The 13592-nt window shown below is 42.6% G+C and overlaps 1 protein-coding gene across 1 annotated transcript in view; it reads left to right on the top strand.

Annotated features, from left to right (window-relative positions):
* Positions 1-4070: 4070 nt before the first annotated feature.
* LOC120041920 (beta-1,3-glucosyltransferase-like) overlaps positions 4071-13592 on the top strand; it is a 131062-nt gene continuing 121540 nt past the window's right edge. The window contains exon 1 of the mRNA XM_038986802.1: positions 4071-4279. Within this exon, the coding sequence (XP_038842730.1) occupies positions 4216-4279 (64 nt within the window). The 5' untranslated portion in view covers positions 4071-4215. The remainder of the gene's footprint in view (positions 4280-13592) is intronic.

The following is a 13592-nucleotide window of genomic DNA, read 5'->3' as shown; positions in this document are numbered from 1 at the left end:
AGTGTGCCCTGTCCCTGCTCCCCGTACTAGCCTGAAGGTGCGTGTCCTTAGCCCGGTGCCTCCAGTTCCGGCACCACGCACCAGGCCTACAGTGCGCCTCATCCGGTCTGAGCCATCCGTCTCCCCAGCGCCATCTGAGCCATCCGTCTCCCCAGCGCCATCTGAGCCATCCGTCTCCCCAGCGCCATCTGAGCCATCCGTCTCCCCAGCGCCATCTGAGCCATCCGTCTCCCCAGCGCCATCTGAGCCATCCGTCTCCCCAGCGCCATCTGAGCCATCCGTCTGCCCAGTGCCGTTAGAGCCGCCCGTCTGTCCCGAGCCGTCAGAGCCGTTAGTCAGTCAGGAGCCGCTAGAGCCATTCGTCAGTCAGGATCTGCCAGAGCCGCCAACCAGACAGGATCTGCCAGAGCCGCCAACCAGACAGGATCTGCCAGAGCCGCCAACCAGACAGGATCTGCCAGAGCCGCAAACCAGACAGGATCTGCCAGAGCCGCCAACCAGACAGGATCTGCCAGAGCCGCCAACCAGACAGGATCTGCCAGAGCCGTCAGCCAGCCATGAGCAGCCAGATCCGTCAGCCAGCCATGAGCAGCCAGATCCGTCAGCCAGCCATGAGCAGCCAGATCCGTCAGCCAGCCATGAGCAGCCAGGTCCGTCAGCCAGCCATGAGCAGCCAGATCCGTCAGCCAGCCATGAGCAGCCAGATCCGTCAGCCAGCCATGAGCAGCCAGATCCGTCAGCCAGCCATGAGCAGCTAGATCCGTCAGCCAGCCATGAGCAGCCAGATCCGTCAGCCAGCCATGAGCCGTCCAGCCAGGATCCGCCAGAGCCGTCCAGCCAGGATCCGCCAGAGCCGTCCAGCCAGGATCCGCCAGAGCCAGCCATCCAGAACTGCCCCTCAGTCCAGAGCTGTCTCTCTGTCCGGAGCTGCCCTTCAGTCCGGAGCTGCCCTTCAGTCCGGAGTTGCCCCTCTATCCTGAGCTACCTCTCTATCCTGACCTACCTCTCTATCCTGACCTACCTCTCTGTCCTGAGCTACCTTATCCCGGTGCTGCCCCTTATCTCGACGGTACCCTTTAAATTAAGTGGGTGGAATAGGAGGGTGGTCATTCAGAGGGGAATACGGAAGCTGGGATTGACTATGGTGGGGTGGGGACCTCGCCCAGAGCCTGAGCCACCACCGTGGTCAGATGCCCACCCAGACCCTCCCCTAGACTTTTGGTGGTGCGTCCGGAGTACGCACCTTGAGGGGGGGGTTATGTCACGTTCCTGACCTGTTTTCTGTTATTTTGTATGTGTTAGTCGGTCAGGGCGTGAGTTTGGGTGGGCAGTCTATGTTATGTGTTTCGATGTTGGTTAATGGGTGACCTGATATGGTTCTCAATTAGAGGCAGGTGGTTTTCATTTCCTCTGATTGAGAGCCATATTAAGGTAGGTGTTTTCACATTGTTTGTTGTGGGTGGTTGTTTCCTGTATCTGTGTTTGTTGCACCATACGGGACTGTATCGTTCGTTCGTTTGTTTGTAGTCAGTACTGGTTCGTTCGTTCTTCGTTACGTGTAAGTTCGTAGTCCAGGTCTGTCTACTTCGTTTGTTGTTTTGTATTGTTGTTCAAGAGTTTTTCCGTCTTCGTCTGTTCCTTGTAATAAATAATATGTATAACTCCAACGCTGCATTTTGGTCTAATCCTTGCTACTCCTCTTCGGATGAAGAGAAGGAGGAAGCCCGTTACAAATATAAACTCTGGGTTTGGCTCTGTTTGCTTCCGTTTGGTTCTTACGGTAAACGGTTTCTGTAATGAATACGCCCCAGTGTTTTGCTGGCTGCTGAGTGCGCAGTTTATGTTGTGCAAGTTAGCTTACATTCTATGAAAATTACTTTTAAAAATTGTAACTGTGCGGTTACGTTTGAATAGCTACATTGTATTCATTGATTACTCCGCCCAATAGCTCAAAACGTGATGCATGCATGTGCGACCAATTACTGTAGTTGTCGCCAGGCTATTAGAGCAGCACAGCGGCTAACTGTAAGTTAGGTCTCCTATTGCATTATTATTCTGCCAATAAAAGTTCAGGTAACAGATTAGCAATACCTAAAGCCAGGAATAATGCATTATGATGTGGTTATGCATTTCACTGTGTTAACATTACAAACAACACTAAAAAAGGTGATTGGTTAAAGCATTCTATAGTACAATCACTTTCAAGGCCTCCAAAGTATATAACCTTCATTATCATGGGGACCTGAGAAATTGATCTAGATCAGGGGTATTCAATATGGTCCTAGAGGGCTAAAACATGTCTGGTTTTCATTCTCACCTTCTAATCAGGGATGGATTTAGACCTGGAGCAGTAGGTGAGTGAACTCCCTGGCCAATCATATCAATTTATCAACTACCTACCTATAGAAAATAAATCCATCAGTACTTCGAACCTTGAGGGCTGATGATTCTACTCTATTCGGGAGCATGGTAAGATTTAAGAGAACACAATCAGTCAATTTATTCTGCAGACTGGTTTTGGCTGTAGCCTTAATTTTGGTCAGGAGCATGGCTGTTAGCTGTTGCTTTTCACCCAAGTATGTCACCTGCGCACAGACAACACTGTTATTACAGTGTTACCATAACACTGTTCATTCCAACTGCTGCAAAGTGTGAAAAAAGCTGGGATATTGGCTTGCATTGGTTTTGTGCTACACATGTTAAAAAGTTAGCATATGGTGACAGTGGCCAGGTAAACAAAACCAAAGCATGAATTGTGGTCTTACCTTTTCCATATACTGCTTACAGGGTAAGGAAACCAATATATATTATAATTTTGTAATTTGGGTGAAATTAGCCAAATTGTTTTTTAATGTTTGACTTCAGGTTTGAGGGTAAAGGCCTATAGCACAATTTTTGTGAATGATTATTGATGATGAAATGGAACATGTTAAGTGTTTGTGTGTCCAACAGAGAACCACATTGTAAATGTGGCTATAGACACAATTATTATCTGATTTGTGGCTGCTACCCACCCACAACTGTATTTTTAGATCCAAATGATACAACAGCATTGTAGGGAGAAATGTAATACAGTCGTAAGAATGCACTGCAACTCAAAAGCATGTAGACCGCAGCAGAAATCTCCTCAAGTTGTTTATACATTCTGTTAATTTGGGGAAGGGTGGGAACTATGCATAAACACAACTTCCAATAAACAATTAACTAATTACAAAAGGCTAGATATGAGTCTCATTCCGACAGCATTAAGACATCTCATTACAGCTAACCTCTCATACATTAAAAGCAAGGAGAAAGAAAACATTATGATAGGGACCATATTTCAGAGTTGTGTGAGGCTACACTTTAAATGAAATGACATGAAGACTAAGTTTCTCATATGGTACATACACTTATTTAAGTATTTTTAAAGACTTCATCATTGGCAGTGTAAAATAAAATAAAATATGTGGGGATCACACAAAATGGTTGCACAAAAATAACTGTGTGTAAACCACGCCCCCAAATATTTAAATGAGCCAGCCTCTAGCTGGGCTTGGTGTGGACTAGCCTCTGTTGGCCTTGGTAGGGGCTGGGCCTTGTTGGGCTGGTGTGGGATTGGTGTGGGCTAGCCCATGTTGGGCTTGGTGGGGACTAGCCTCTGTTGGCCTTGTTGGGCTGGTGTGGGTTAGCCCATGTTGGGGACTAGACTTTGTTGGGGTTGTGTTGTTGGCTAGACCGTGTTGGGCTTAGTGTGGGCTACAGACATAAATAGAGATTGATTGAATCTCCGTTATTGTAGACATGATGACTCTAGCTGTCGAAATCTATTGTATAAAATGTTATAATAAAACAGGCCTAATGAAGCATGCATGCTTAGCCTATGTTGCAAAGCTATTTGTGCAGGCTATCATCTAGTCAAATATTAATATAAATAAAGATAGCATTTTACATTTCATTTCGTTTTGAAAGTTTTAATAGATACAATTGTGTCCAACAAAAAAGACGAAGTGCTTGTGTTATTGTAGTCCGCACGACTATGAACAGTGCAGCATTTGGCCACAAGAGCGCGAGCCTGAGCCACACCAGATGCGAGGAGATGACAACAATCCCGTCCCCTTTAGTCCGAAAAATTGTGGGTAAAGTAAAGCATTCCATTCCAAACACTGCCAAAGCCACACCGGAGGCTGTAAACGGCTTACTTCCACACACTTCAGCATCTCTCCGTCTTGCACGATGATCCCTGACAACCAAGATATCGGACACACAGTTGGTTTTTATTTCATTTTTCTGTCGTTCGGTAAGTTTGACTTACCGTTCTATTTGGGGTTATGCACATTTTACTCTTGCTTTATGTGGCAAGTGGCTGGGAGTAGAGCAGGGAGCAGAGAGTAGAGCAAGCACGGTGGCTCCATGTCTTGTTATGGGGACACCGTGTTGCACATCTTGGAAGAGCTAACGCTAGCTAGCCATGTAGCTAGTCAGCAAATGACTGGACATTGCACATATTTGCATCAGGTTAGGAACTTAGAAACTCCTAATTGGAGAAGCTACACATTCGTTAACGACTGCTGGTGTTGAATTGTGTCATTCGTTCATTGTGAATTGCACAAACGCATGTTTTTACTACGACAGCTGAGAACATATAAGCTGTGGAAGCTAGCTACTGTATATTGAGTACATTCTAAACTTCCTGACCAGGGGCATATTCTTTACACCGATTCTGTTGCAAAACGTTTCTTAAACGGGAGTCAACGGAACGAAACGGGGAGGGACCTCAATTAATTTGTCCAATAGAAACTCTGGGTTTGGCTCTGTTTGCTTCCGTTTGGTTCTTACGGTAAACGGTTTCTGTAATGAATACGCCCCAGTGTTTTGCTGGCTGCTGAGTGCGCAGTTTATGTTGTGCAAGTTAGCTTACATTCTATGAAAATTACTTTTAAAAATTGTAACTGTGCGGTTACGTTTGAATAGCTACATTGTATTCATTGATTACTCCGCCCAATAGCTCAAAACGTGATGCATGCATGTGCGACGAATTACTGTAGTTGTCGCCAGGCTATTAGAGCAGCACAGCGGCTAACTGTAAATTAGGTCTCCTATTGCATTATTATTCTGCCAATAAAAGTTCAGGTAACAGATTAGCAATACCTAAAGCCAGGAATAATGCATTATGATGTGGTTATGCATTGTAAGACTTGGGTATAGGTATCAATATGATCAAGATCCATGAACCTGACTAAATAATATTTGTTAAATAAGAATTTTATTCAGCAAACCTGGGTTCAAAATACTATTTGAAATCTTTAAATACTTTGAGGGGGAGGTTTCCTGGACACATTAAGCATAGTCCTTGACGCTATCCAATGGATTGTAAAAATGTGTTGGTAAAAAAGTGGAGGTTTTAAAACATGTTTTAATTTGCTCCATGGCTCAGGCAGCCAAGTGTATGCTACGGTGAAAGCTGTTTGGATCAGCTAAAGATGATCTATTATATTGCTTAGCTCAGTTGCGACTTGTGAAGAGGAATAACTTTGCTGGTGTTTCTGATGAATAAACAATGCCATGCTGGTGGGTGGTAACATTCAAATAAAACCCAGCCCTCAAAAGAAACGGCATTGGCATGGAAAATATCAGTAGTTTCCACTACAGATTTCCCACTTCAACCACAAATATATCATACTTTGACTAAAAACAATGACTTATTGACTTAAATTCTTGTGCAACATCACGGGTAGGCTAAGCTATGGGCAGCGTCTTTCAGCTGACATTTTTTTAATTTCTGCTCTTGTGGGCATTTAATCAAATAAGATTTGAACCCAGGTCTGCTATTCATTATTCACCATAGTGGTTACAGATTATCTCACCAATTGTCCACGCTGTACTGTTGTTACTAACAGCCTCATGAGCATTAATGTAATTGTTGAATGGCATAAGTGAATGGAGTAGATTTTACAAGAATGTATCTGTAACACCACAGTTTTGTAGATTAGCCTATTGTGTGGGCAACCAACTCACTTCCTTGTGGTTATTGTCCTGCCTGAGATTGGAAGATTGGGAGTTCGATCCCTGGCCTAGTCATACCAAAGACTGTAAAAAATGGGTCCCAATGCGTCTCTGCTTGGCACTCAGCAGATTGATTGGCCGGGGTAAGGTCCTACGATAGACTAGCATCTTGTCCAGGGGGTGTACTTGTACATCAAACTGCCTCACGCTACAGAAACAGGATATGGTTCCTGCTCCTATGAGCTGTTCCGGCTCCTACCTACGTATGAGCAGATCATTGCCTTGCTGTGGTTCAAGCAGATCTGTGTCAAAAGCCCAATCAGCCTGACCCTGCCACTTAGTTAAGTAGAAAACTGAGGGATGAGGAAATGTAACCACTTTCAAATTCATAGATGGAGCTATGGATGCATAGCCTGGCTAACAGGACTCACGTGGTACACAGTGAAGAGTCAGTTTGTTGGTGCACTATTCACACAGAAATTGGCTTGAGTTTTGATTGGTTCTGTTTTTTCCCCCCGGGTATTGAGAACTCTTCTTGTTTGGATTTGAAAATCCTACAGTTGTATTGGAAGGGGGGTTGCTTGGTGTGTATGTGGTTGTCCACGTTCACATAGTGTGAGGTTGTCCATGTGGATGTTTGAGTGCGAAATAAACAGAGGGGAACTAATCAGTAAAAAAGTACAGCCCCAGCAACTTTCTTATTGTTTTTTTTTTGTGGACGAAATGGAGGTGAGGTGCGTTGAGAAGTGTGGCAAAAAAACAGGGCAGTACATATTCTGCTGTTCTATTGCGTGAGCAATGATGTTCGAGGGAAAACAAACTGTGTTCGTTTTTTGCAGTAACTTCTTTGTTGTTTATATCCCAAACGGATGTGGCAGTTTCACCATTAAGGATTCCAAGTTTAAATATATTTTGGTGCTATAGTTTGTTTGCAAAGACTCAGAGAGGACTCAACCAAAGACTCAACAAAAACATAAACATCTGAGATTTTGGAGTATGATAGGATAAGACAGTTGTGCTATGATCATAAGGTATTAACATTAGGGTTGTGCAGTATCTAGATGTTCATACCGTCATCCAGTTTCTGCACCATACCGGGGTATACGGTATTACGGAAAGTGCACACGGGCGCTATAATTATAACTTTTTTTATGCACAAAACATTTAAGGCAACAGGGATCTTGGGGATTGAATGTCTCGGTTGTAACCAATAAGCTTGATCTTGACATCTAGCCACTTAGCTAGCAAGTTAACTAACCAAATGCATAGCTGGAGGCCTGAGCTGGATATAATTTATTTGACTCATCTTAGATTTCTTATACAGTAGTTATACTTAACTTATAGTTAGTTATAAGCTGTGGCGTAGCACACAACTCCCGCGAGGCGTGGGTGCCCCCAACACCCCTCCCCCCAAAACAATTAATATATATTTTTTAAACGGTATTGAAAATTATACCGTCGGTATTTCGAAATACCCCAGGTTTACGGTATAAAACGTATATCGCCCAAGCCCATAGCCACAGGAAGTAGGTTTGCTGTGGTGAAATTGCAAAATGCTAGCACCCCTTGCAGATGAGGTGTAAGAATTTTGTATTGTTGAAATAAAAAGGGTACTGAGAGATGACCGTGTCGTGGAGGAGATGACAGCCAAGGTTTGTATTACATTTATTTTAATTAAATGAATGACACACATAGAGAACACAAGGATAAACACATGCAAGATATACATACTAATGTACTAATATGACATGTAACATCAATCAAATTGAACAATGAAGTCCAAATTAAAATTATAACAATGACAGCCATTTATGACCAAGGTGATGGCATGTGCTATCCAAATCGGCCTCAAGATGCCCACAGACAACGCGCCCCACAGAGTGAGCAGAACCCCAGCCCGCTATTGCCAGACAATGGAGACTGAAGTGGTGGCACACAATACAGGAGAACTCAGTTCTTTGAAGTGGTGGATTTGTTGCAATCAGAAGTGGAGAGGAGATTTGACCAAGAAGGGCTAGGGATATCAGCAAGATTAGAGAACAATAATTGACACAGCAAAAGGAAGGACAACTCAACTGGAATCACAGTCCCTGATTTCTAGAAAACAGAGCAGTATATTGATTTAAAATGGCGTGGAAAACTATGCAGCGAAGTGAGGAGACAAGGAAACAGCCATTAGGCCTAGAAAAAGTGCAGAGAGGAAAACTCACCTTAAATATATTTTGGTGCTATTGTTTGTTTGCAAAGACTCAGAGAGGACTCAACAAAAACATCAACATCTGAGATTTTGGAGTATGATAGTATAAGACAGTTGTGCTATGATCAACTGAATGACGAAATAATGTAATATTGTAATAATAATGCCTTCACTAATGCAAGTGAAGGCATGCATGTATCAAATTCTTGCTTATAATGTACAGTACCAGTCAAAAGTTTGGACACACCTACTCATTCCAGGGTTTTTCTTTATTTTTACTATTTTCTACATTGTATAATAATAGTGAAGACATCAAAACTATGAAATAACACATAGTAACCAAAAGAGTGCTAAACAAATCAAAGTATATTTTATATTTGAGACTCTTCAAAAGTAGCCACCCTCTGCCTTGATGACAGCTTTGCACATTCTTGGCATTCTCTCAACCAGCTTCATGACGTAGTCACCTGGAATGCATTTCTATTAACATTTCTATTAATTTGTGGAATTGCTTTCCTTAGTGTGTTTGAGCATATCAGTTGTGTTGTGACAAGGTAGGGGTGGTATACAGAATATAGCCCTATTTGGTTAAGGACCAAGTCCATATTATGGCAAGACCAGCTCAAATAAGCAAAGAGAAACAACAATCCATCATTACTTTTAGACATGAAGGTCAGTCAATCCGTAAAATTGCTTCAAAGACTTCAAGTAACAGACACATCTCAACATCAACTGTTCAGAGGCGACTGTGTGAATCAGGCCTTCACTAAAGGACACTAATAATAAGAAGAGACGTGCTTGGGCCAAGAAACAAGCGCAATGGACATTAGATCGGTGTAAATCTGTCATTTGGTCTGATGAGTCCAAAGTTGAGATTTTTGGTACCAACCACCGTGTCTTTGTGAGACGCAGAGTAGGCGAACGGATGATCTCCGCATGTGTGGTTCCCACCGTGAAGCAAGGAGGAGGAGGTGTGGGGGTGCTTTGCTGGTGACACTGTTTGTGATTTATTTAGAATTCAAGGCACACTTAACCAGCATGGCTACCACAGTATTCTGCAGCGATATGCCTTCCCATCTGGTTTGCGCTATCATTTGTAAATCTTGGGATGTATTTATATTTGTTTTCTCACTTGCTGTTTTTCAGCAACAGTTTTTGACAACCATCCACCTCCACAGCCACCACCAGCTATAATATCCTTAAGGTCTGTCATTGGAACTCCTTTCCCCTGGCTGGGGGGTTTTCGAAGCCAGTAGACCCTCATAGGGCTAGACGATCTTCCCTCGGACACCACGCCATTCCTCAAAACTATTTAATAAAATTCCATATTGCGTTGCGTCTTTGTTCATTCAGTTAAAGCTGTACTCGATTGAAAGGAAACTCCCAAAGTCATATTCTACCGTTATACTAATTTAAAAGCAATAGTCATGTGTGGTTACCTAGACGATCATTTCAGCACCGTTTTGATTGGGACAGCGCTATCGCACTGCTTTGGGACAAGCATGGGGGACTCGTATTGATAAATCAATCAATGTCAGATTTTAGCATTCACTGAATCTCCGTTTGGCTATTTGGTAACAATTAGGCTGGTAAACAATTGTTGGGAAAATGACTTGTGTCATGCACAAAGTAGATGTCCTAACCGACTTGCCAAAACGATAGTTTGTTAACAAGACATTTATGGAGTGGTTGAAAAACAAGTTTTAATGATTCCAACCTAAGTGTATGTAAACTTCTGACTTTAACTGTAGCTTACTGTATAATGCATGTTTATGTACAGTATGATGGGTAGGGGTCAATTAAATGTTCAATTCAGGCAGTGAACTGAAATTCAGTTCATGAATTGAGAATGGCCAATTATTTTCTATGAGAATTTGTCAATTCAGCAATTGATTTACTTCACCTACTTAATTTATTGATTTGAAAATCACATTGACTTCAACCCTGATGCACAGAATTAGATTTGATTTAAGAACAGAGTAAAGCATTTGTCTGTGATATGAGTCAGGGGCGAAAGAGGAAGATAGTTTAATCAGAGGAGCAGCTGGATATGATCTAACCCCTGGTGATACAGTCAGTGTTTTACCATAAAGCTCTTTCCATCATCCTAGTATAGAACCAAGTGTAGTTCATGCTCATCTTCTTGATCAGCAGCATGATTCATTCTATATTTTTACTTTTGCGTGCGAGTGTGTGTTTGTGTTGTGCTACCAACCATGATCGATATGACGTTCTCACAAAATCAATCCATTTTCATGAAATAGGGCCTACCTTGTTGGTTTTTCCCTGACCTTAACACTAACACTGCATTTTTCATGGGTATAGAAAATATTCCTAGTCCTCTCACTGTGGGTTGAAGGTGAAAACAGTTCTAATAAGGTGGCATTCTTAAGGTTTGCCGTTGCACTGAGAAATAAATGGGCAACCAGCTGAACAAATGTTGTCATCACGACCAGTCAGAGGAAATGGCTTTGAGGCACAGGAGGTCACGCATGCATGAAATGTGGTGACACATGAAAAGCTTTCAAACATAGTTCTCCTCTCTCTTAGACCATGTTCATTGCTAAAATATCAAAGGGAGTACTGAGCTGTCTCTCTCATTGTAAGTGAGTTGGAGAGTGGAGACATTGTTGAAAACAACAAGGCTAACCTAATTTTACTGCAGGGTGTGTAGTGAGGTGCTTATCAGTAGCGCTAGTGGCATCATGCAGGCAGCGCACGCCGAGCATGTGCAATTCAAATGGCTTTCCCCCTCTGTCTGTCTTTGCCCATCTTTCTCTAGGGACTGCCATGAAAAGATGGCAAGTTTCGACAGATGTAGCAGAATGGGGAGTGAACTTTGATGTATTCCTGCAGGAAGCTGGGCTGGGTTGTTTGTGTTACTTACTCTGATTAATCCATCATTAAGTGGATTTTAGACCGCTTCCCATTTCTCAACGATTCAACAAGACTGGGATTTCACGCTCCCAACTTTTGTAGTTTATCTTTGGAATAATTTACATGCTACTGTAACACCCCTTCTCTCTAAGCCGATCAACTGAAACAAGAGAAGCTGGAAGTGAAATTGGCCTCCTCTCTGTGTGCTATTAAAACCCCAAGTGAGATCCATGTTTTTGAGATCCTCTTAACAATCATATGCAATGGTTCTCAGATAGATTTTGCATATCATTTTGCTCGTTTTGTAATTTCAGAATTTGGCCATTCACGTCACGTTTATGATCATTTCATAGAGTGGTTAAAGGGATACTTTGGGATTTTGGCAATGACGCCCTTTACTGTATCTATTGCCATAGTCGGATGAACTCGGATACCATTTTTGTCTCTCTGCATCCAGTTTAAAGGAAGTTAGAGGTAGTTACGTGAGCCAATGCTAACTATCGTTAGCGCAATGACTAGCAGTTACCGTAGACTTCCAGTCTATGTGCTAATGCTAGTTAGAAATTGTGCTAACGCTAGTTAGCAACTACCTTTAAACCTCACACAGAGACATACAAATGGTATCCACAAGTTCATCTGACTCTGGGGAAGTAGATAAAGGGCTTCATTGCCAAAATCAGCCGTACTGTAGGACTGTGTGTGTTTCAGCTATACTCAAATCAAACTTTATTTGTCACATGCGCCAAATACAACAAGTGTAGACCTTACCGTGAAATGCTTACTTACAAGCCCTTAACTCTTCTTGAACTGTACTGTTGGTTAAGAAAATATTTACCAGATAAACTAAAGTAAAAAACTGTCAAAAGTAACACAATAAAATAACAATAACGAGGCTACAGTATATACAGGGGGTCAATGTGCGGGGGTACAGGTTAGTCAAGGTAATTTCTACCTGTAGGTAGGGGTGACTATGCATAGATAATAAACAGCGAGTAGCAACAGTGTATAAAAAAAAAGGGAGGGGGGGGGGGGGTCAATGTAATAGGCCGGTGGCCATTTTATTAGTTGTTCAGCAGTCTTATGGCTTGGGGGTAGAAGCTGTTAAGAAGCCTTTTGGTCCTAGGCTTGGCGCTCCGGTTCCGCGTGCCGTGCTGTAGCAGAGGAAACGGTCTATGACTTGGGTGATGGAAGTCTCTGACAGGTGTCAGTGTGTTTCAGCCTTACTTCAGGATGGTGTTGTGTTTGTTAGCCATACTGTAGGACTGTGTGTGTGTGTCTCTGTATTTCTGTCTGTGTGTGTGTTTCTGTGTGTGTGTGTGTATTTCAGCCGTACTGTAGGACTGTGTGTTTTTCAGCTATATTGTAGGTGTCAGTGTGTTTCAGCCTTACTTCAGGACTGTGTGTGTTTCAGCTATACTGTAGGTGTCAGTGTGTTTCAGCCATACTGTAGGATTGTGTGTGTTTCAGCTATACTGTAGGTGTCAGTTATGGATACACCGATATTACATTTTTGTCCGATACCGATATCCAATATTTTCCTTGCCAAAAAAAACTATACCGATATTTATAATTTTAGCGGCCTTTTAAGAATTCTAGTTCAGTGAAATAGTTGAAACACACACAGAGACCAAAAAGTTATTTTGTTGACATTTACATATGTCCCCATTTACGTATGTTTACCAGTAAAACATAATCAAAACCTATTTCTTTCACTTACTTGCTGTGCTGTTTCGTTGTTCATTTGTTCAGTCTCAACCAGGAATTCATCATGCATGTCAAGCAGTGAAATTTCAGCTCTGTCTGTCCGTGGCTTCTCTTCCTCTGTGCGCACTGTCACTGTGTCCGTTTCCATCTTGTCCAGATGTGTCTGTAACATTTCACGTAAACCCTGTTTCTTGTCTGCATCGAAGTAGCGGTCCTTGTACCTAGCATCGAGCATGGTGGCGACACAGTAAAGAGGCTCAAGAGAGAATGCCACCGAATCGCTTGTTCACAGCCTCTACAGTCGTGGCCAAAAGTTTTGAGAATGACACAAATATTAATTTCCACAAAGTTTGCTGCTTCAGTGTCTTTAGATATTTTTGTCAGATGTTACTATGGAATACTGAAGTATAATTACAAGCATTTCATAAGTGTCAAAGGCTTTTATTGACAATTACATGAAGTTGATGCAAAGAGTCTATATTTGCAGTGTTGACCCTTCTTTTTCAAGACCACTGCAATCTGCTCTGGCATGCTGTCAAATAACTTCTGGGCCACATCCTGACTGATGGCAGCCCATTCTTGCATAATCAATGCTTGGAGTTTGTCAGAATTTGTGGGTTTTTGTTTGTCCACCCGCCTCTTGAGGATTGACCACAAGTTCTCAATGGGATTAAGGTCTGGAGAGTTTCCTGGCCATGGACCCAAAATATCGATGTCTTGTTCCCCGAGCCACTTAGTTATCACTTTTGCATTATGGCAAGGTGCTCCATCATGCTGGAAAAGTCATTATTTGTCACCAAACTGTTCCTGGATGGTTGGGAGAAGTTGC

The sequence above is a fragment of the Salvelinus namaycush genome, unplaced genomic scaffold (genome assembly GCF_016432855.1).
Source record: "Salvelinus namaycush isolate Seneca unplaced genomic scaffold, SaNama_1.0 Scaffold58, whole genome shotgun sequence".
NCBI classification, from domain to species: domain Eukaryota; kingdom Metazoa; phylum Chordata; class Actinopteri; order Salmoniformes; family Salmonidae; genus Salvelinus; species Salvelinus namaycush.
Note: the sequence above shows the minus strand (reverse complement) of the source record. Positions and strands in the feature narration are given on the sequence as shown.